A 23,097-nucleotide genomic window follows, 5' to 3' on the forward strand; every position below is an offset into this window, starting at 1 on the left:
CGAGAGTTGGCATTATGGAAACAATCTAAGAAAGTGAAGCTAAAGTAATTATGGGCCATTGACAATGATCATCTTCAGAACTTTGCTTGGACTCTGTTTGATTTTTACATTTAGAAACATAAATAAATTCAGATTTTAGCTGAACTGGTCGAACTGGATGAAAAATCAGTCTCTTTTTGTAGCATCATTGCTACTCATGATCTCTTTCAAAGTTCTAAACAATCTCATTGTTTTTTAGCTTTTTCACCAAAAGAAATGAAAGAAAATGTTGAGATCAACAGTCTTTGTCCTTCTACTATGAGTTTGGAACCAGAAAAACTGATCTCATTGTTATTCATTCTCTATGTTCTCGACCACTCGCCACACACAAGTATTTTTATGCAGATTGTGCCAAAGAACTAGCCCTTATTAATGAAGTATTTTGAATCAAATTGAACATTATTTTACATATAAGATATGTTGAGAAACATATCTTATATGTATAGTAAAGTACTAAAAGCAGTAGTAATTAGAGAAATATGTTGAATCAAGAAAAGTTTCACAAGTAGTGGCTTGTTTATGCTTTTATATTGAAAATGCATGAAACAGGAAGTGTAGTTGCTTCCTATACATTGGTTAAAGTGGTTTGAGTTGCTCTGGTTCTCTTCTATGCATAATAAATTGAAAACAGTCAAAGTAAAAAAAATAATTTATTTGTTATGTACGCACCACATTTCTGCATCGGATTAGACAGACCTTTACACTTTCTTGCAGATGTATTAAATTTCTTTTAACAATCAAAGACCAGCCGGCAGTCTGTCACTGGCTTTACAGAAGCTCCAGTTGAAACAAAATCCATGTCAGAATTTTCAGAGTGCATTTAATAAATATAGAAGTGTGAAATTAATGAAAGAACAGTTTTGTAAAAGTGGTAACAATACGCATGAAAACTAAACTGCATATTTTGAAATGTGGTGTTCATTATTTCTTGAAAATTTCAGAATAGAAAAAAGTAACTCAGTCAGACCACCATCTACACTCTTGTTCTGACTGCCTAGGCGAGATAGAAGATATGGATAAGCAGTAAAGATAGTAATTTGCTTTATTGGGCTTTCCTTTGCTCTCTATTGACGGGAATGATTATATTATCTGTCATATTTAACATGCCCTCTGGTTGAAGGTGAACCCTGGCTCTGGGGACTTGGTTCGGCAAGTCACTGTCGAAGCAGCTCCATCGAGCTTCACCTTTGTATTCAAAGCACTCGCATACCAATGTCTTGGTGGAAAATTCTTCCTCGCAGAATTGGGAGAGGAATAGTGACCACTGTGAAGAAGAAAGAAAAAATTACTGGCATATAGTTGAAGAGAGATTTTCATGCAAGAAAAGCTCCATCAAGAATAATATCTCTTTAGGAATTGTTCTTGATTATTTATAGTTAAAAAAAGAGAGAAATGAATCAAATTAAAGGTCTAAAACGTTTTTTTGACCATGTCAAAAACAAGTTTGCGCAAAAGAAAACATCCAAAGACTAGCTCCTTTCATAAACATATTAGGAGTGGTTCAGTCATTGTATAGCATTGAATGTAAATGGCAAACAGTAGGGCTCTTGTTATTAAATAAATATGAAGTGAGAACTCTGAGATCTTCAAGCCCTAGATCTATCAGTCATAGATAGTAAAACAAATTCCTCTCCCACTTCTCTAGTACTTACCGCTTGTTGGGTGCAGCACAGTTCTTCTTCTGGCTTTCCACAGCATAAACTCTACCATGACTCCAGGCGGTTGATGGACTTTCCACAGCGGACAAAATGGCTGGCACCGGACCGAGGAAAGTAGATTGGAAGGTATCTGGGATGGCAATGACGTTTCTGGCAGATGGCACCGATATTCAGAAAAGTAGGAGCAGCAGGTGGGTACGTCTTTGTCTCTGAGAAACAGAAGATGAAGCAACAAAAAGACTAAAAGCAGTGAAGATGTAAGATTGTGATTAGTTCAAACGATTGAGAAGTCTAAAATATGCTACCTCCCTGATCAAAACACAGAGGAGCTGTCAGGGCAATCATCAAAAAGCCAATGGGGCCTCTAGCTGAAGTCATGGTTGTGTGATGTTGCGGTGCGATCCTGAGTCTGTTAAGGTAGGTTCCTCTCGAACTAGGTCTGTGATGGGATCACTGACCAATTTATATTCATAAACATTCACTGGAGAAGAATGTGTGTGCGGGAAGAAGTGTCTGAAAGGTTAAAGTGGGAGTGGAGTGTTTGAAGAAATGTGGTTTCTGTATGGGGCAGGAGGGATGGAGGATGGGCAACATGTTGCCGGGAAGTGATGATAAAACAAATGTCAGTCTAAGTAGGAGATGCTTTTGCTGATATTTTCAAGGACAGTTTGAAAAGTCTCCAGCTGAGGGTAGAAAAAAGCCTGCTGGTATAAAAAACACTAAGAGGACAACATAATGGAGACACACTGGTCACTTTTTTAGGTACACATTGCTAGTGGTGGTAACACCACATTTGATGGTTTGTACATAAGAATGACACCTGTCATGAACATGAAGGAGTCTTCATGAATGTCTAAAACAGTTGTCATGAAGTTAAATAATCATTCGGTAAATAATGGCACTTTTAACGCAAAGTTGCTTTAAAAACTGGATTGAAAGTCCAGTAAAAGTGCCAACTTTGCATTAAAGTGTCATTATTTACAAGATAATACAAAGTTGGCACTTTTAATGACAGTGTCATGTCAGTCTTATGCTCACCCCGTCAAATAAAGTGTTACCCTATTGGTAACAATATTGGCTTGAGGTCACTGGACTGCAGTGAGCTCATTTTCATGTTCAAGAACCCAGTTTGAGATTATTTAAACTTTATTAACATGGTGGGTTTTTTTTGTAAGAAGCAGCCATCACAGGATGGGTGAATTATGGTGATAAAAGAGAATGGATCCGTGCTTTGATGCTGTTAAGCTAAGCTGAAATTTTAACTCATCAGACCAGATTGTCTATTTTGTTGAGCTGTTTTAATAATATAAACTAATTTTTCTGTTCTTAGCTAAGATGATTGGCAGACACTATGGTCTTCTACAGCTGTTACCCATCGGCTTTGACGTTTTATGTTTTATACCTTCGTAGATGCAGATATTGAGTGATTACTTGAGCTACAATTTATCTCATCTAGAACTATTTTGCTCAATCTCTTCTGACACCAGCAAGTCATTTTCATCCAAACAACCATTGCTCACTGGGTATTTTCTCTTTTTCTGACCATTCTCTGGATACCTAAAGATGTTTGTGCTAGAAAACCCTAGTAGATCAATAGATTTATGCTATTCAGACCAGTCTGTTTGGCACCAATATCCACGCCACATTTAAAGTCACTTATGCCTCATTTCTACTGAGCGGTGTGGTATGGGGCAGTGCAGTTCAGTATGCTATTTTGTCTGTTTCCTTTGTGAAAGTGGCTCATAGAGAAACCCAAACCGTACCATTCCAAGGCCACCTTCAGTTGTAGGTCCATAGAGTAGAGCAACTGGGGTCACACAACACAGTTCACTGATTGGAGGACAGAAAAATGTTACTGCTTGCGACAAGCACAATGTATACTTGTGCTTTGCACGTTTGGTAAGTGAATGTCCAACAGACAGAGGAAACACTCTCTGGAATACGCAGACCATAAAACAGAGCACCAAACCACATCAACCAATGACGTGCTGCAGAGACATGAACCACACTAATCTGAAAAAGTGGAGAAACCTAAAAGAGCAAAACCACTAGAACACCCTATTATTTAAACTAAAAGTTGAACAAAGGTTCTGCACTGAATTTTTTTTACCTAACATGATGTCTCTAAATGCAGATAACTTTCTTGTTATTTGGCATTTTAAAATCTTTAACATGAGCACACATCTGCACGTAGCTGTGGAGCTAACAAACAAGAGGTACTGTACCTGGCAGGTTTTATTTTCAGCTGTGTTCCTTATCATAGTGGAGTCTTATCAGTTGCACAGAAACCTCGCCTCAGTCTGGCTTTAAATTGATGGGCTATAAAGATAACAGAGGGAAAACCCTGGAAAAATACAACTGCTCCCACACTCACAGTCTGTCAAAATGCCCATAAATCACCCCCACCATTGACTAAAATAATTTGCCTTTTTGCAAATGGCACATTGAATGAACTGTAAATATACATTAGTTTTTCCACTGAGAAAGATAACATTTTCTAACTTAGCCACATGCAAAAAGTTTTTTTTGGCAAATACTGACAGCAGCACGGTCGGTGACTAAGTAACTTTGCAACAGCAGCTTAAAGCTGCAATATGCAACTTTAATATATTTTTTACATAGTTGTTGAAACTGTCATTATCTTGTGACAGTTTGGTATGAGACAGATAATCTGTGAAAAAAAACAAGCTTCTTTTCCTTCTGCCAATGCTAACTAGCAACAACCAATCAGAGCCAGGAGGAGGGTCATAGCACAATCAGTTGCCCTTCTGTGTTGCACTGCTCATTTGCCCTCCCCCTTTCTCTCTGTTACACTGCAGCTAGCACAGGCTGTCATGTCAGGCTAGTTAGCATTTTAGCAGTTAGCATACAGTATAAAAATATGGTTGTGCACAATGGGGTGTAGATGGGATTGGCAACACTAAGTTCAGCACTGAATTTAAGGAATATTTTCCTGTTTGTCAAGGAATCTGTAAACTTTGATTATGTCTAGTTCAAAATCCAAAACATCCGGACTGGTCAAGCATGCACTGTATTATTCTGGAACAGTCATTTTCCTACATCATAAATCAAGTGGATTCCCAACAATGATCTTCCTATTTCTGATTTGTTTTCTGCTGCGAGAAATGTGAGTCTAAAAACTTTTCTATTCAGTTACAAGACTGGAGATCAGTTGTTGAGGAACACAAAGATCAAATCTCATCTACGTCGTCTGTGAAACAGTTTCAACAGACCACAAAGCAATAACACAACGATTTTCCAGCTCAGTGATCCAATTCTTCTCACCAATAATAGATAACCGATTTTTTTTACGACATCAAGAACAACTTTTCACTAGATATCTTGAAAGACCAAGATTCTTTAGCATTATAAAAATATTGTGCACTGCAGACTTTAACTGTATTAAACCTGGATTTGTTTGCAAAAATATACATTTTAAACAGAGACTAAGAAATGATGCCTACCTAAAACCAGTTGATGAGCAGTCAGTCCATCAACTCTTCAAGGAGAGCAGAACAATCCCTCTGGGAAAAAGAGAGAAAACATGTTATTTCTGTTTAACTGGGATGACCTTAAACTGGTCAAAGCTGCAGGTCAGGTACACGGTGATCATGTGAAGTGCAATGTAACCCTCAACAATGGGGAAAAGCTCAACTTGACACTTCTAATGCAAATATTTTAAGCATGAATAAGGCATCACAATTTTTAATTGAATATTAAGCTTTACATACTTAGTAAAGTGGAGGAGAAATGTGACACCAATTGGCTCTATCATTAAAATCAAGTGAAATTTTTTCCCAATGTGCTAAAGATGCTTTAAACTCCTTTCCACCGTCTGCAGAAACTGGTTGAGTGAGTGAGATTTTCATGGTGTGGCACTCCAAAAATGCTAATGATGTGGTTCCTTGTTGTTATCACAAACTCTGTGGGTGGAATAAAAACTGCGTTTATTCAAGTGCAGTCTCAGTCATAATACGTTTTTCCACTGACCTGAGGGGAGTGTCGATTTACCCAAGCTACTGTTGTCTAAAACTTTACTTCTTCTCCTCCAGATGAAGACAGAAACACAGATGACACCTTACAGCTCATATAAGAAGATATTACATGATGCAAATAGTTCAGAGTGAAAAAAAATATATATAATCATAAGACTTAAGAACAAGTAATTGGCACAGTGACGTTTAAATGTTGGTTGTTACACATCATAATCAGATTGAAAAAGCAGAATATGTTCTTCAATGACACATTTATGTTCTTGACTGACCCAAAAGATTCAGATTTTTCTAACAAAATACTTCTTATTACAAGTTTGTGAAAAGGCTACACTTTTTTTTCCTTTTTTACCAAAATGTATGGGGAATCAATCCCGGAATCTTAATGACATGCTACATTCATATTTGGATGCATTTTTTGCAAGTCTTTCATTCGATTAGTGTGAGCAACACAATTGTCTCATACAAAAAGATAAAGAATGGATATTTGTTTGACCAAGCTGTCAGGAAAAAAAACATAGGAGCAGAAATGCTCCTATGTTCGTTTTTTTTTAACTCATATGCATGTATTTTTCACCACTGACTAGAATAGTTTATAATTTACTTTAAATGTTAATTTTTCTATCCTTTAAAAAAAGGCAGTTTATTCAAGAAAAACCGTTTCTGGAGAATTGTGAAACTTTATAACATTGCTAAAAATCATGGCTCCTTGGAAGGAAACTACTGTTTTTCACAGTTCTACTGTGCCTTCATTTTGTTTTATTCAGTCATATTTTTGCAAAGTAACTCATCCACATTTATGTTTTCCAGTATGGTTAATTTCCTTTTGATTACATTTAGTTTCCTGTGCTATGCTTCCATGCGTTTTGCTCTTGGAGTTGTGGCGTCTCTTGTTGTTCCAAAGTGTTTTCTCTAGATGTCCTCAGTCGTTCTTATCTTGCCTCCAGATCACAGTGTCTTTTAATTCCTTAGCGCTTTCTAAAAACACCAGTTCTCTCCTTTGCTAGAACAGCAGGCTGAGCCAGTTCAGCAGCTTCTTAGACCCTTCACGGTTTCTTTGGAATGTTTTTTTCTAAAGTGAAAACGCTTTTAAAGACATCTCTGGAGACGATGTAGTCTTAAAGGAAGCACACGTTGCTCTAATATCTCTCCATTAATGGAGCTACGCTTTGCTAATAGAAATAAAACAAACCCCTATCATGATATTATTCCATATTGCTACATGGCTGCTGAACTGGATTTTTTTTCTTTCTTTTTGCTGCTGACTTTCATCCACTTCTTCCAATAAAGATCAAGAATACTGATTTATTTTCATTCCACGTTCTTACTGTGTGATGATCCTTGGCTCTCACAGGGTGTATTTTGCTCTGAACAGTTAAGTCAAAGAACGTCATTTTAAGTCGGTTCAGTGAACATCTTGCAGGGGAGCTGGTGTCTTTGTCCAGCGGTCATTGGGCGAGAGGCGGCAGCAACCTACATGGTTCACCATGTGACATCACTACCCGCATAAGATAGGGGTTAGTGTTTAACGTTCATCTGATTATGTGAAAAAATTTTTGAAATACTTGTTCTTGTCTAGGTTCATCATCATTTTGAAGTATAAAGTCACAGAAAGGTCTATAGAAACTAGAGACCCAAGCCACCTCGACAGTCAGGAAATGTTCGTCCTGGCTGACGGGAACAATCAGGATGTTCCCGTCAGCCAGGAGTGGGTACCTTAACGTGCGGGCAGGCTGACAGCGCCACTAAGTTGCCAAACAGGAAGTCCAAGTGTTGATTTTCTTTTTATTTGCAATCTGAGATCAGGATCCTTCCAGAGACGTAGTACTGTGAAAGGAAGAACGTATCAGTAAGTACTATGCATTTTATTCTGCCACAATGGAAGTATTTTTTATAAGGAATTAGTAAGAGTTCGCAGTAATGTAGAAAATACACTAAAATTAGATTTCACTCAGCCGACTAACCGGTGGGGAATTTGCGTATAAAGTAACGAGAACAGGCAGAAACTGCTGAGTTGGTCAGAAGAGACAAATGGCTGAAACATTCTGCATAACTATCCTGCATAGTAACAGAAACCAATATTTACATTTATTGCAGCTGCATTCAAATGAAACAACTCAGACAGTGGAATACAAACTTTCAGCTCTAATTCAGTTAGCTGAACAAAAACATGGCATAAAATGCAAAGCGTTTTTTTTTGTTTTGTTTTTTTTTAACAATCTGTTTATTTCAGGGGCTCAAAACTGGATCAGACAAATGAAAACAACTTAAAAAAAATGTTGGTTCCTACACTTGGTAGAAAATTCTTTGCTTGGACTGACAACCTGAAAACCTGAACTCATGGAGATCACCAGATACGAGGATTTCTCCTTTCCTTTTGCCATTATTCTTTTAGAGATTAACCTTAAATGAGTTTTAACAGACACACCAAACTGCAGGAGCCACTCCAGATAAGCTAGTGATTTCTTGGATGAGGTTTTGTTGTTGTTTTTTGCAGCTTTTGTATGGCCCCTTTGACTGCATGATGACTGCTCACAGAAAAAAGTTTCAAATCTACTGGAGGGTTTGTGTTCAGATAAGAATGGGAAGTAGCTGAGTGAAAATGCAAATAGAGGGAAATAAAGGGACAGGAAACAGCTGAGAAGAGGAGTAAGCGTGGTATTAAGTGGAGGACTTGAAGATTATGTTCATAAATGTGACATGAGGTTCATATGGGATTGATTAATATTGTATAGTATGTGACCAGTTTGACCGGAGTAATTTAAAAAAGAACGTCAGCCATGAAGAGCATTACTTTATCTTAAACTTGCTTGATAATTAAATCCACAAAAGTCAGTAAAATGTTGATTGGAGTTAAATTTTGTACATTTATCGGAACAATTTTATAGAAATTCTCATTACGAAGCAGAAAATATGCAATTTAACTTAGGAGCATTTACGTTGATCTCTTTTTGGTGGAGTGGTACTGTTGTGACCAAGTATTTCTGTTTACATCCGTGTTTTTTGGTACTGAAACATGCACTGAATGGTTCAGAGACTTTTCCATGGCTTAGCAGTTCTTTGAAAAACCAGAGAAGTTTGCATACATGTAAATAAACTTGCTCCAACTTTAACCAAGAGTCTCTGGAGCCCCTCACAAAGTCAGCCGGGTGAGATCCTATCAGGTCACCCGGCTGCTTTGGAGAAGTACAGCAATGAGCGACGGTGCGTTCCTGCATTGTTGTCTCAGGAGGTTTGGTCAAAAGCTACACAGCAGGTTTAATGAATGACGGAAAAAGAAAACTGAATAAAGGGAGGGACATATGTAAATACAGTTTGAAATGACAGCCTACACTTCCTGTTCTGCCCTGTCCGCACTATGTTAGCAGAGAGGATAGAGGAGCAGAGGAGAGCTGACAATACAGTGACTCCACGATAAACGGTACTGAGGACTGCCGGGAGTAAAAGAGGAAGCTAAATATTTGTTTTCCACTGCTAGCAAGAAGAATCCTGCTGCTGCTGCAAAAGCCTGTCAACCCTTTCCCTGCTACGTATAAGTCTAACTGTGCTTGTTTTCTTCTTCACAGCAACCCAGACGCATCCATGCCGAACTTGGTGATCGTCTCCATCTTTTTCTTCCTGATTGCCCTGGGGCTGCTCATGGTCATCATAGGCCAATACAGCGAGATTGAGATGATAGGCAGGAAGAACGAAGAGCTGAAGACGGCCAAACTTGTGTTTTATAACAAGCTTCAATATGAAATCAATTATAAAAAGTCGTTGCAGGACATTAAAACAAATGGGGAACAGAGGTTGAAAGACATGGAGGCTAATCAGCTCCAACTCAACAAGCAGCTGGAGGACAAGAAATCTGAGGCCGGCGCCTGTCAGGAGCAAATGGTAAAATGTTTTAAAATATGTTTCTTTCTATTTTATTTGTCTGTTTTTCTGCTTCCGAAAGATGCAAAAACGCATTTTTTCAAACACGTTTAGGTTAAAAGAGGAATTAAGAAATGCAGTTGATGGATTAGTGTTTGTGGATCATAACTCCTAATTATTCACAGAAAAGTCACCTCATTTTTTTTTGGGAGGATATTTACATTAGCATGGAGGTTTGTACTAAACAGGTGGCAGTTCTGGCACAAATAGAGCCTGGTGCAAACTCTTCCATGACCTTCATGCCAAATGTGAACTTCTTGATTGCAGGTGTAAATTGTCAATTAAGGAAAATCCCACGAGAAAAACCTTATTGTTTCTCATGTCTCCCCCAACAAACTGCTGCCCTGGGAGGTTAGTCATATCACCCACATCTAACAGAGTCACTGCAAAAATGGCACTTTAATTAAAATGAATTTACTTGCTACTTTTAGCTTTTTTATGCATTTTTTTTGTAGCATGGAGCTATGCTCGGTGCTTTATGTCAGCTATAGTTTTTCTTAAAAGGCTTTGCAAATGCAATAATTTCAGCAATAGCTTTTTGTCACTATTCCAAGAAGACCAGACAGAAATGAAGAGTGCTTGACTGGTAGTCGTCCTGTTGTCAGATTCCTCCGTCTGGAGCTGTGGAGTTCTGCGCCTCTTCCTCTTGCCACATTTTCCAGAACGTGCTTTTCTTCTTTAACCTGTCAGCTTAGTTCTTGGTAAATTTGCAGTTTTCTTTTCTTCTAATTGGATAATCCTGTGAGACATTCACAGCTAGACTGTTGTTTTACAAAATGCACAGTTTTAGACAGTGGGAGGAAGTCGGAGTAACCTGAAACAACCGATGCATGCAGGACCCAGCTGTAATCTAGATTAAATACATTGAAGCTTTTGTTTGTGTTTTGCATAACTGCGTAACTTTCTTCCTCCTGTGTGTATGGGTTGCTGAATGGACTCTTTTTTTAAAATAATTCTTTCTTTTATGTTTGTGGTTGGTTTGTCCCTACGCTGCCCCACACCAAATGTCACCACACCCTTCATGAAACAGGATCACAAACCGCTCCGATGTTGAGGTGTGGTGTCTCCATTGTTCAGCGCCTCTTCGTCTTGATGCGGGGCGTGGAGCCGCTGCTGCTGCTCAGAGTCATCACATCCCACATGATCTGGGTTTTATGACTCCGTCAGTACTTCAAACATAACCTCAATTCATACAAGAGCCGCGGCACGAAAGTGATTTACAGAACAAATAAACGGAAGGAGTGTCCACCCCTGTAAGGCGAAACTGTTTGGTATTATAGTTGTTCTCAGCCGCAGAAAATATAGCCGACTTGTAAATCAGCAAATTAACACTTTAACCTTGTTAAAAAGAAGTTAACATTCACTCACACGCATTTATAAATTTATAAATGCGTGTAAGCTGCAGCTAAAATCAGATATTTACACTATAAAACCCACACACAGAATTATTTAATCCTCACTGTATCACTCTGAGTCAGGGTTAGAATATTTCTATTTGTAAAATCCCACAATGACAGAGATAATTGTCTTTACAAAGTTTTCTTTTACAGCTTTCTTCAGACTCACAAGTTTACATACACCACACCCCAAACATCTATTAAAGCTTGGATGATGATGTCCTTGGGTTTATTTATTCACAGCATCTTGACTTTGAGGAAGCACACTCATGGATGTTTTTTGAATGTTTTAAATTAACCTCCGTGTTCCTGTGTGGAAAAGGGATTAAGGCTAATTTTTTCTGGAGGCAAATGTCCGGCCGTCTGCTTGCGACCTCAAACTGAAACGAACTAGGGTTCTGGCAGCAGGACAATGATCCAAAACACACCAAACAAAATGAAAACCTTGTAGTGGCCTAGTCAAAGTCCTGACCTCAAACCTACTGAGGTGTTGTGGCATGACCTTGAAAATGCCATTCTGGAAAAACTCATTGCAAGTTATCAAAAAGGGTTCGTTGCAGCTGTTGCTACTAAGTGTGGCAGAAACCAGTTATTATTTTTCCACACATATTTATTTAAAAACTACATGTTGGGTTTGATCAATATTTAAATTGGTGTGATGTTCTGAAACATTTAAGATATATTCTAAAAAATGTACATGTAATGTCATTATTTCTCATTTCTCCCATGCAGAAAACAAAAACCGAGGAGCTGGCATCTGTACAGGAAGCGCTCAAAAGCGCCACAGGTAGGAAGCACAGACACGCTGCTCCTCTGCCACCAGGTGGTCAAATGCAGGAACGACAGCTCAACTCTGACCCGCTTCCTTTCTTTTTCTTTTAAGCGACCTTCAGTGCAGAGTCTGAAGCCTGGAAACAAGAGATCATCAGTCTGACAGCAAATCTATCAACAAGCAGCCCGATATGCAAATATGTGACAAATAACAAAAAACTTATGTAAGACGCAATTTAACGAAACACAACAAACGTTTTCGGAAAATGTAGCTACACACTAAAGAATAACAAATTGTTCTGTTTTTCAGGGAATTTTGTGCCACACCACCAACTCAAGCGCAAGAGAAGTTAAGCAGATAAAACTACAAACCCACATCAGTAACAAACTCCAAAAAACCATTTTATACTTCAGAAATGGACCCTTATGATGATATGAAAGTGTGTTGTACCATTACAATCTACACTTAAAAATCTCAAATAAAATGTTTTCACTGCCTGAAAATTAAGCTAGTTGTTTCGACTTGTAGTGTTTGTAAATCTCTATTATAAATAAATCTGTGCATTTCCACTCTTTTGAAAATGGATGTTTTTAAGTCTAAGTTTGAACTGGTCTGTATCACATAGTAAGTAGGTCATGAAGTATGAATGCAGACAGGATGCAGGTAGTTAAGTAGGATAATTACTGAAAAACAGAACCTATACATACAGGCTGGTTTAATTATGAGAGTAGTAAACAGCTGAATTCTGTGGAAAACATTTTTAAGAGGGAATTTGATTTGATTCAGATGTTTGACATGATGTGGGGGATCTTTAAACCATAATCTCGTGTGTTGCCTTGGTAGATTTCAGAAAATATACTTTTTTGTTTCTAAGAAAATGTAAATGAAGTAATTTATTGGGATCGCTGTAGAAAAATTAAACCTGAAGATTATGTTGCTATAATAAAAGCAAACATAATCTGCTGAGGATGTTACTTAAAGTTCGAATAAGGACACTAAATACCATCATATGTCTATTTTTGTTGATGTCTCTTGTTTTTAAGTGGTGTTTGCACTAAGCTGCTTGCATTATATATATATTTTTTATTTTATTTTTTCTCTCTCTTTCTCTAAATACATTTTCGAAATCACATGCAACTGTCATTTCTTGTTTTGACTTGTTTCAACATCTAATTGTTCTTGGATAAATAAATAAAATTAAATTAAAAATGTAGATAGAAAAGCAAAATTACTAAAAAATCAACCAAACAGCCAGCTTCTCTTTGCTGCGTTCAAATACTTTAAATTGTTCTGGTCTCTGAGTTTGTATTTGGATCCTTTAAATCCACAAATCATGTGCATTGTTAGCATTAGTTTTAACTAAATATGTATGAAGCTAAATATTTAGTTCCCAACTAATCGTTTAAGTCTGAGCTACATTTTGTTAAAGATTAGACATTTAGTTAGCAAAGTAAATGTTTAATTTCAATCTAAATGTTTAGTTTGGAAGCTAAATATTTAGTTTAGAGTTAAACATTTAGTTTGGGCCTAAAAATTTAGTTTGCAAGCAAAATATTTTGGGTCAATTTGAAAGCTAAGCATTTAGTTTGCAAACGAAATATTACACATTTAGTTTGAAACTCTGACATTGCACGTCACCATGAATAACACGGGAAAAATATGATATACTTAAATATTGCTGTTTTTGTTCTTTTACTGTGAAACTTTACAAACAGCATTCATAAATATAATGCTTTAATTAGCAGATAATTTGTGTTAATAACGAGCTTTAACATTAATTCCTCCTCATTAATATCAACCAGAAGTTGTGAGGGAAGGGATAGGTCTCCATTTTAAAACCAATTCAATTGTGATGAGAAATTCATTAAGATTTTTTGTTCCTGCTCACTCAGACATTTCGCATGTTGACGGTGCAACATAAGACCACGGGGACTCTCCTCTCAGGAGGGGGAGGGAGGGAGGCAGAGGGTTGAGTAGACGCGGCTGTGACAAAAAGCCGATTACAGAAGGCCACTGAGTCCTCTGTGGCAATTTGCATCCATCCTCTCCTGGTCATTCGAGAGGAAAACACATCCGCGGATCAAGTTTGTGGTTTTTCACGGAGCAGGATTCATTCATCAGCAAAAAGTTTTACAACTTTTCTGTTATTTATATATGTATATATAACTTTGAGGATTTCACTTTCTTTTGAGTGTTGTAGTTTTTTTTTATTTTTTAACTTGGACACAAAATACTAAATGGAAGTTTTAATAAACATTTAGATCTCAAGACAAGTTAAAGGAAAACTTTAAACTTTTTTACAGTTTCAAGTGAAAATCATACAGAAATGACCAGCCCTTCTAGGAGCATAGACGATCAGAGAGGAACCGCAGACAGTCCGGCTCACAAAACGGAGACCCCCCGGTACCGCAGCTGGAGCAGCCTGCGCTTCTCCAGATGGAGGAGCAGCTCCCAGAGGACGACTCCTCCGAGCAGCCCCTCTCCAAAGACCGAGAAGAGAAGCGACATTTCCCGGACTCTCTTCACTCTGGTCAAGACCCACAATGACGACTACACGGCAGACCCGGACGGCACCCTGGACATGGGCGCAGAGGCCGAAGTCGGCCTGGAGGACCTGCTGCAGGATCAGTCCACGTACTTCCAGAAGCAGTTCGGCTCCATGCTGCAGCCCGGCGTCAACAAGTTCTCACTGCGCATGTTCGGCAGCCACAAGGGGGTCGCGGCAGAGCAGGAAAGGGTCAAGAGCTTTGGGGTGTGGATCATCCACCCCTACAGTGATTTCAGGTAATCATCGGTTTGGTGGCCATGGAGGTCCTGATTCAAAATAGAAAAATCATTTAAGTTCCTGGAAAAAAAAATAATAATAATCTGTGTTGTTAGAGGGGCAACATTATGGAAAATTTACGACGGCGTCTGTTAGGGCCATTATTGATTAAAAATAAAAGTACATTTTCGCCAAAAAGACTCACAAATTTGTGACCTAAGAAATTTTCTAGTAAAAACAAAGACATGTTTGAGTTTGAAACATTGAAAATTACTAGGGGAAAAAAAACATAAAATTTTGAGCTTCATCTCAGAAGTTTTCTAATAAAAACAAGGACATTTCTGAGTTTCAGTTTTCAAAATCTTTTCAACTATTTCAGAAGAAAGTTTTCTAGAAAATTTCTGGTGGATTTTCTGGTAAATTTGCAATTTTTCAAACATAGAAATTACTTTTTTTTTTCTCTCAAAAATGTATAAAATTAAAAAATGAAAATTTTCTTGCGAATTTTCAACTTTTCAAACTTAGAAATGCCCTTGTTTTTTCTAGAGTATTTCAGAGATTTTTTTTGGGTGAAAATGTACTCCTTTGTTCCATCTACAATGGGTCTAATACATTCTTGTAAAAATAGACTTTTTTCAGGTTTACATCATAATGTAATGTTATTTCTTCATCAAAAACATACCTGGAGTGTTGTCTTGATTCTTTCATGCATGTTTGAGAAATCCTTTAATATCCATGGCAACAATTCAGTTGTGCTAAACGCCTGGGTGGACTTAGCTCCGCCTTCAAGGTGCAGCTCCTCAGAGCTTCCACTTCACAGAGCTGCATTCCTCTGCAAACCCCGCCACCCCCTGCCCCTCACACTCAGCTCCTTCAGACTAGCCAATAGCAATTAGCAAACACCTGGTGGAATTGTGTATCTGCAGAGCTCATTATACGAGCTACTTCTCAGTGTAACGCTGGTGAAAACATTGTTAAAGTGATAACAGAGGAGCCATGTTGTGATGACTTCCTGAAGGTGGAGATTCAGAAAGAGACAGAAACTCAATTTGTTAAATTACAAAGTCAAATTTCTTTTAAGTTGTTTTTCATATATACCAAATTTTTCGTAACAACTGAAGGCAACATTATGTTTTATTGTGCCATAAAATTATTCTATGTGGCTGGAAAATACATACCATTGCCTCTTTATGGTCTCCAAACGTGTCATTTTTTCTATAAACCTCCCTTGAAAGCAGCAAACGCAGCCAAACAAACAGATTGTGATGTCCAGTTCTCCAAGGACATCAGCTGATGTCATGGTTTGTAGCACATGATAAGGCGATGAAGGGATTTCATTAATGATAAAGTATTTAGGGCAAGATCAACTGGATTAATCATGCAACTCTAACGTGACTCAATATTTTCCAGTTCATAAGATGAAGAGGACTGTCTTTCTTGACCCTCACCATTTTAACAGAACATTTGACCTTCGTTTACTCGTGTTCAGCCTCGGTTGGGGGCAGATTTGTTGAATCGCCACGCTTTTGGAGCACACCATCTTTATGGTGACCCCCGAGCAGCCTGGGCGTGAGGTCATAAACGATACCCGGCATCAGATTTGAACAATTTTAACCATCAGGCCTTTGCCAGACAGGGAGGATAAACCGGTGCACAGGGATTAATGCCCATAAGAATCCCTATAATTCCCATCTTGCTCTATTATGCAATAATACACAGACAGCTGAGGGGGAGATTACTGAGCGCCTGCTCTCCTTAGACCTTATGGTCCAGCTTCCTCTTTATAATGGACCAGTTGGAACCGCACCACACTCGTTTACAGTTTAGGTTCACACGAGTTCCTCTAAAAGGAACCAAAAAAAGTTGGAAAGTTTGCAGACTGGCAAAATTATGATTTCCTTTGGAGCTTCTCCACATTTGATGCAAACTTCAGTGTATATTACCAACACAAAATGATGCATAATTGTAAAACAGAAGAGAAATAACATGTTTTTTAATTTTAAAAATAATCTGAAGTGTAGTTTGACTTCTTAAACTTTAAATCTGATTCCGTTTATTAAAATCCATTGCAATTAATCATCTTAAGAAGTTACCTTATTAGTAAATATAATCCAATTGTGAGTAATTTAGTGCAAATAATGAAGACGACAGACGCACTAGCAGAGAAGAATAGACATTCAGAGCTGTGCTAGGATATAAAATAATGCCCCAACCCATCTCACAGAGCACAATTCTCAATTAATGTGTTTGAATGGCCTAGTCAAAGTCCTGACCTGAAACAAACCAAGAATCAGTGGCAAATTGGAAAACTATTTACTATTTTGCAAAGAAGAATATGCAAAAGTGGATATGAAATATTTCAAAAGAGCTACAGAGAGAAAAAATAATAACCTGAACGCACACTTTTTTTCATTTAAAACATTTTTAATTTTTTTTGACTAATGAAAATCTGAAAAAGTGTGCCATGTATCATTTACATGCTATCAGAAGAAAGTGGATCATATGACAGATAATGTATTATTGTTCTTTGAATTAGCTAAACATTTTATAAACTGCAAACCTTTCTATTCTAAACTGCAAAATTTTTTATTCTTGGTACAATCAAATACACTTGAAATAGGAGAAAACTAACTTACAAGTAACTTTTCAGCAACATATGGGAGCTTGTATAAAGTAAATAATTCCTTAATATTGATTAAAAAGTGCTAGTTTGACTGGGAGATTATTCCAGTTATGGTAAAAAATACCTTGTTCCACTGGTAGATTATTTTACAAATAACTAGTATTTTGCCATTAATATTAAGAAATTTTAAACTTAAATCAAGCTCCTATATCTTGCCCAGTGGTTTATTGTGAGTTAGTTTTGTCTTATTTTAAGTGTACTAAGAAGCTAGACCAAAAAATAAGTAAGATTTTGTGTTTTTGTAGTGTAAAATTCTAATAAAATATATTGATATTTTAACTTATAATCTAACAAAATATGCATGCTCTTAATATATACTGCGTATGGCACATCAGTGCTGCATGTTTCTCAATATAAACCATTAATATCTGGTCTAAAAGCTTTTTCTGCCTCTGAAACTACACTTGCACATTAATCTTGTATAAATGTGAACACGTGGACAGCTGTAAAACCCTTCAGAGTCATCGGTGGAGTTATTAGCAGCAGGAAGTAGTCACTAATCTGCTGGAGCATAAGTAGTCATGTAAACCGGCATGTTGACATGGAGGACACGACCAAAAGGGGATCGAAGGAGGAATGAATGGGAAGAAAAACAAAAATCTCATTAACTCGTTCTTTATCTCCTCTTGTTGTCCTCATTTTCTGTGTATAGGGAAAACACATACAAATCTCGGTCATTTTGACCCGAGGACAACAGGAGGGTTAAGAGGAAGAATGCTGCAATCAAAATCAGTCCAGCTGATATTCAGTTATCATCCCAGAGTAATTGAAAGAGCGACAGAGAGCCAGTAAAGCAATCTGTGAGTGATGTAAACAATCTGTTAGGAAATCCAAACCGAGCCTTTGGTGCATAACGAGACACTGGAGACATATAGGCCAGCGCAATCGACATGAATGGAGAGTGAAGCCATAAGGTTCACTGCTCCACACAAATCACAAGGCAGACATTTCCACTGGGAGTGATACGCTCTTCTGCTCAATGCCTTGTTCAACATATACGGCAAGCAGTATTCATTTTTAATGGCAGGGGCTATTCTTGTGACAGAAACTATTCAGAGAATAATGAGATGGATGTCGGTCTCTGGTAATTAGGTCAAACCATGAAGCTATTATTTAAAATTAACAAGTTTAACAGGTAAATTAAACCTCCTAAAATCTGTTAACCAATGAAAGGATGTTTTTATCACAATATGACTTAATGTGAGAGAGCAAATCAACACAGAACGGACTCTGACCTGAACACGGCAGCGTTTTAAGCGTATTAAGTGTTTCTAATCATGTTCTGCTAGGTTTTGTTTAGGGATGCGCTTTTTTCACTTCCAATACCAATACAGATATCTGAGGTTTAGTATCGGTTGATACCGATTCTTTTCATTTTCTTATGTTGTCTGTTTTAATATTTTTTCCTAACTTTGCTTCTATTTACCTTAACTTTCTGCCAACACACTTTATATTATATACTCTAAAATGTATGTCCATTCATTAATGGTGCAGTAGAGTATTTCAGGAACCTGTTTGGAAACGGTTCTTTAAAAAGTTTAACAAAGTGAGGAAATGTTACTCAAATATGTTTAAATTTGTAGTCTGTTGTCGTGGAATGAAGGAAATATGACACATGATGACGTTCTTGTATCGGAGACATGAAACCTTTTTAAAGACGCAGTTCAGCCAACCATGCATATCGGAAAGACAGGTCAGTTTTCCTACTTGCAGCAGCTGCAGAGTAACAATGACTTGATGCTTTGGATGAAGAATGACTGAGAGTTTACGAGGGTTTTTTTGTGCATGTGATTTCTACATCAAAGAGTTTAGGTACACCAATCTTTTGGGATTTATACCTTCATTAAATAACTCTATTTAAAGTCAACAAAGAGTCCTTTCGTAATTAGTGTGAAAACCTGAAGATTAACCTAACATTTACACATTCTACGTTTTGTAGGTAATCTCATCAGAGAACCACAGGTCTAATCGGTCTCTCTTGTTTTGTGCAGGTTTTATTGGGATATTGTGATGCTTCTTCTGATGATGGGTAATCTGGTCATCCTGCCCTGGGGAATCACCTTCTTTGAAGACCAAAACACCCTGCCCTGGATTATCTTCAATTTCCTCTCTGACACCCTCTTCCTCATGGATCTGGTCTTCAACTTTCGTACCGGTATCCCGGGAGAGGACAGTCACATTATTCTGGACCCCAAAGAGATCCGCATGCACTACCTCCGCACCTGGTTCCTGGTAGACTTTGTTTCCTCCATCCCTGTTGATTACATTTTTCTAATCGTTGACCTGGAGTCCCGCCATGAGTCGTCTGATGTGTACAGGACGGCCCGTGCTCTGAGGATTGTGCGTTTCACCAAGATCCTCAGCCTGCTGCGTCTTCTCCGACTCTCACGTCTCATCCGATACATCCATCAGTGGGAAGAGGTAAAAGAATGGGACAGGAAGTAAAACCGCACTCTTGGTTTGTATTGTTTCCTCAGTTTTGAATGTCATCTTTTCAGCCACTCACTCAAGGAGCCTTGTCACCCTTTCGCTTCTTTATTTAACTGCATCATTCGAGTGATTCTTATCTCTTGTGTGGAGCAGAGGTATCAAACTCATTTTAATTTTGGGCCATATCAAGGGCCGGTTGTGCCAGAATGTATTGTTAAAACCCATAATCAAAAGGTCAACTGGTGACTTGACCTGTCCTGTTTTATTCAGTTTTCTCTTGAGCTGTTGTACTAATTTTCTCCTTTCACTCCATGCTGTTATTTTTTATTTTTAAGCAGATATGAGGATTGGTGGCGAAACCTTAAACTTCTGCTGCACAAGTTACTCAGCAGGTTGTTGCTAGGTAACCAAAGAACGAGTGAGTTGCTAGGTAACCATAGAGCTAGTCAGTCAGTTGATTCCACCAACTTTGCTTAGCTAGATGTGAGAGGTCTTTCCTCTGCCTACATCCCCCAGAATGCTGTTCAGTTCTGAGCCAGGTTCAGTGATAACTCAATAGATAAAATATCCACATTTTATCTATTGAAATTGATCGTGCGTACCTCCCAATATATATTGTTATTGATCACTTGCCCAGCCCTGCTTAATCATAATCCAATGACATTGTAATAGTTGGCAAGATGATGAGCTACAAATCATTAACTCCATGGTCAGATCTAGAGGTGAAAAGCACATACAGCTTCAACTTTATGGAACATACGAGACATTTCAGAGAAACTGGTGTGTAAGCATAAAAAATGACATTGACTTTGCTTGTTCACACAGACCAACCACATTCCCATTCACTCACTCCGAAAACTCATCTTCCACTATATCTTAATGATTGTATCTTAATGACACCAAGGTGTGAATGGCTCAAATTGTGTTAGTTACAGTAAGAAGGAAACAGATGCTCTTGTGTTCAGATCTAACCAATTGTACTTTAAGCTATCTGTGACCCATTTGGGTGTTTCTGCACTCACCTCTGCCAGTCTTCACTATCATAAAATTCACTGTATACCGGACTTAGTCACGCCTCACAATCATGTTTACAATAAGAAGAAAGTGTGGTTTCTGCCTGGAACTGTCATGTTCCAGCATACAACTCAGTTTCTCTCATCATACGCGTCTGTCCTGTTGTACCGCCCCAAGAACAAGGAACTTGAGTGTTTAGTGGCAAAACTTTGTAAAAGTTGTCTTACTATGTCAGACAGGCAACTTTTCCTTCAGTTTTTAAATTGATTTTCTTTTCCTGTTGTCTTTCAACACTGAATAAGCTGTTTTGTTATTATTTCCTCAATACACTTTATGTTCTAATCTGTTAATGTTATTTCTCCCTTTTAACTCACATGTATACTTTGTAATTTATATCTGTCTTGTTTTTGAAACGTTTTCTATAATAGCACTTGGATAACTTGGTGACTTTAAATCAACTGAACTTGAACTTATTTAACATCTCCTGTGACAGATTTTTCACATGACTTATGACTTGGCCAGTGCTGTGGTGCGTATAGTCAACTTGATTGGTATGATGCTGCTGCTGTGCCACTGGGATGGCTGTCTGACCTTCATGGTTCCTATGCTGCAAGACTTTCCTCCGGACTGTTGGGTATCTAAAAACAACATGGTGGTGAGTCCAGGCTCTGCCTAAACATCGAACCTCAAATGAAATATTCAATAATTGAATGTTTACAACATCAATACAATCACAGCTAAATGAAATCATCTTCTCTTCAGAACGCCACCTGGCATATACAATACTCCTACGCCCTGTTCATGGCCATGAGTCACATGTTATGTATAGGATATGGCGCTCATCCTCCAGAGGGCATGACCGATGTTTGGCTCACCATGATCAGCATGGTTGTTGGGGCCACCTGCTATGCCATGTTCCTGGGTCATGCAACTAACCTGGTCCAATCTTTGGATGCATCCCATCGCCAGTATCAGGAGAAGGTAATTATCTCTGACAAGACCCTAAATATGACCTTTTATGTTTCCTTGAACAGGTTAGGGTAGATCTATGGGCTGTACAAAACATTTTCATAAATTATTTTTGCACATAGTCAGTCTTAGATTATGAGATTTTAGTCTGATCAAGGCTGAGTATTTTGAGTTTGTTTCAGAATTAACTGTTTTATTGGCTCTTGTCGCTTTAAATCCAAATGATCTGCTAATTTAATTATACAACCGTCTCTGAACATTATACAGACATACTTTCAGAATGGTAAGTAAACAATAAAACACTTGTCTTTTTCAGCGTTTTAATTGTTTGAGCGGTAAAATCTGCCAACCGAACATTCTGGAGCTCAGCTTGCTTTGCTAAGTGACTGGCTGTGCTTTATAGTGGTTGCTAGGTAACGGCGCAGCGCCCGTTGATTGTCACTTAACAATCGGGAGTTTTAAGAAACGGCTCATTTTCCAGACCCGAAAAAACATGACTTTATAGCCAAAAAACGACACGTATTTTCTAGGCGTGTCTAGGAGAAGTTAAAGAAAGTATTAAGACGTGCAAAATATAAATTTAGAATAATAGGTCTCTTCTAAAGAGAGAGTGTGTAGCCAAAAGAGTAAAACAAAAGAGTAAAACCTTTTGGCTCAAATGTTTCAATGGTTATTATCCACTAAACTCAAATGTTTAGTGGATAATATGTTCCAGGAGCGTCACATGGACGCTAATGTGCCTCTGGCTTTGAGTTTTAATATCGCAGTCATGTTTCAGATCAGAGGCTTGCTTACTTCTTCAAACTTTGCTCAGAGAGACAACGCTACATGTTACATGTTTACTATCTAATGGATTTCCACTGTGACCTTTCACTGGGGATTTTCACATGATAAAGCTGAGCAGATGATGACAAATGGGAGCACCTCTACTGACGGCAGACAGTGATCACAAATGAGTTTGTAATCCACTTAGAATGGGAGACAAAAAAAAACCCCACACAAAACAAATGGAATAATTTTAATTACAGTGATGTAATTCAGCAAACACATGGCAGGAAACGGGACTCGCAACACCTGACATAAGCGCTACAGAACTTTGACTGCATCCTCATGAAGGTCGAGTCACAAAGCATTTTATGTGATTTTTGCAGTACAAGCAAGTGGAGCAGTATATGTCGTTTCATAAACTGCCAGCCGATGTGCGGCAGAGGATTCATGATTACTATGAGCACCGATTCCAAGGCAAGATGTTTGATGAAGACAGCATATTGGGAGAACTCAGCGACCCACTGAAGGAGGTGGGTTATTCTTCAGACGTGTGACTTTGATTGTTCTTTCTTTTAATTCCAAGAGTTATTAATGAGAGCAGAGTGTTGTTGGAATTTAAGGTGCAGACAGTGATAGGTATTTTTCTAGAACCTACATAAAAGAACCACAGACAACGTATATGAATTTTATGAC

General features: G+C 38.0%; 2 protein-coding genes across 4 annotated transcripts in view; both read left to right on the forward strand.

Moving 5' to 3' along the window:
* LOC103472719 (uncharacterized) overlaps window positions 1-12,345 on the forward strand; it is a 29,382-nt gene extending 17,037 nt beyond the window's left edge. The window contains exons 1-5 of one of the 3 annotated variants that reach the window (XM_008422533.2): window positions 1,781-1,888; window positions 9,256-9,568; window positions 11,737-11,791; window positions 11,888-11,999; window positions 12,086-12,345. In XM_008422533.2, the coding sequence (XP_008420755.1) occupies window positions 1,788-1,888; window positions 9,256-9,568; window positions 11,737-11,791; window positions 11,888-11,999; window positions 12,086-12,137 (633 nt within the window). In that variant the 5' untranslated portion in view covers window positions 1,781-1,787 and the 3' untranslated portion in view covers window positions 12,138-12,345. Of the gene's footprint in view, window positions 1-1,780; window positions 1,889-9,011; window positions 9,111-9,255; window positions 9,569-11,736; window positions 11,792-11,887; window positions 12,000-12,085 lie in introns of those variants that run through there. The other 2 variants (XM_008422535.1, XM_008422534.2) reach the window with 2 other exon arrangements.
* A 1,450-nt stretch (window positions 12,346-13,795) lies between these two features.
* The window catches only part of LOC103472721 (potassium/sodium hyperpolarization-activated cyclic nucleotide-gated channel 2-like), an 11,532-nt gene continuing 2,230 nt past the window's right edge, over window positions 13,796-23,097 (forward strand). Inside the window, exons 1-5 of the mRNA XM_008422538.2 lie at window positions 13,796-14,560; window positions 19,215-19,644; window positions 21,161-21,322; window positions 21,430-21,648; window positions 22,788-22,934. Coding sequence (XP_008420760.1) covers window positions 14,103-14,560; window positions 19,215-19,644; window positions 21,161-21,322; window positions 21,430-21,648; window positions 22,788-22,934 — 1,416 coding nt within the window. The 5' untranslated portion in view covers window positions 13,796-14,102. The remainder of the gene's footprint in view (window positions 14,561-19,214; window positions 19,645-21,160; window positions 21,323-21,429; window positions 21,649-22,787; window positions 22,935-23,097) is intronic.

This window comes from Poecilia reticulata, linkage group LG11 (assembly GCF_000633615.1).
Source record: "Poecilia reticulata strain Guanapo linkage group LG11, Guppy_female_1.0+MT, whole genome shotgun sequence".
In the NCBI taxonomy this organism is placed as follows: domain Eukaryota; kingdom Metazoa; phylum Chordata; class Actinopteri; order Cyprinodontiformes; family Poeciliidae; genus Poecilia; species Poecilia reticulata.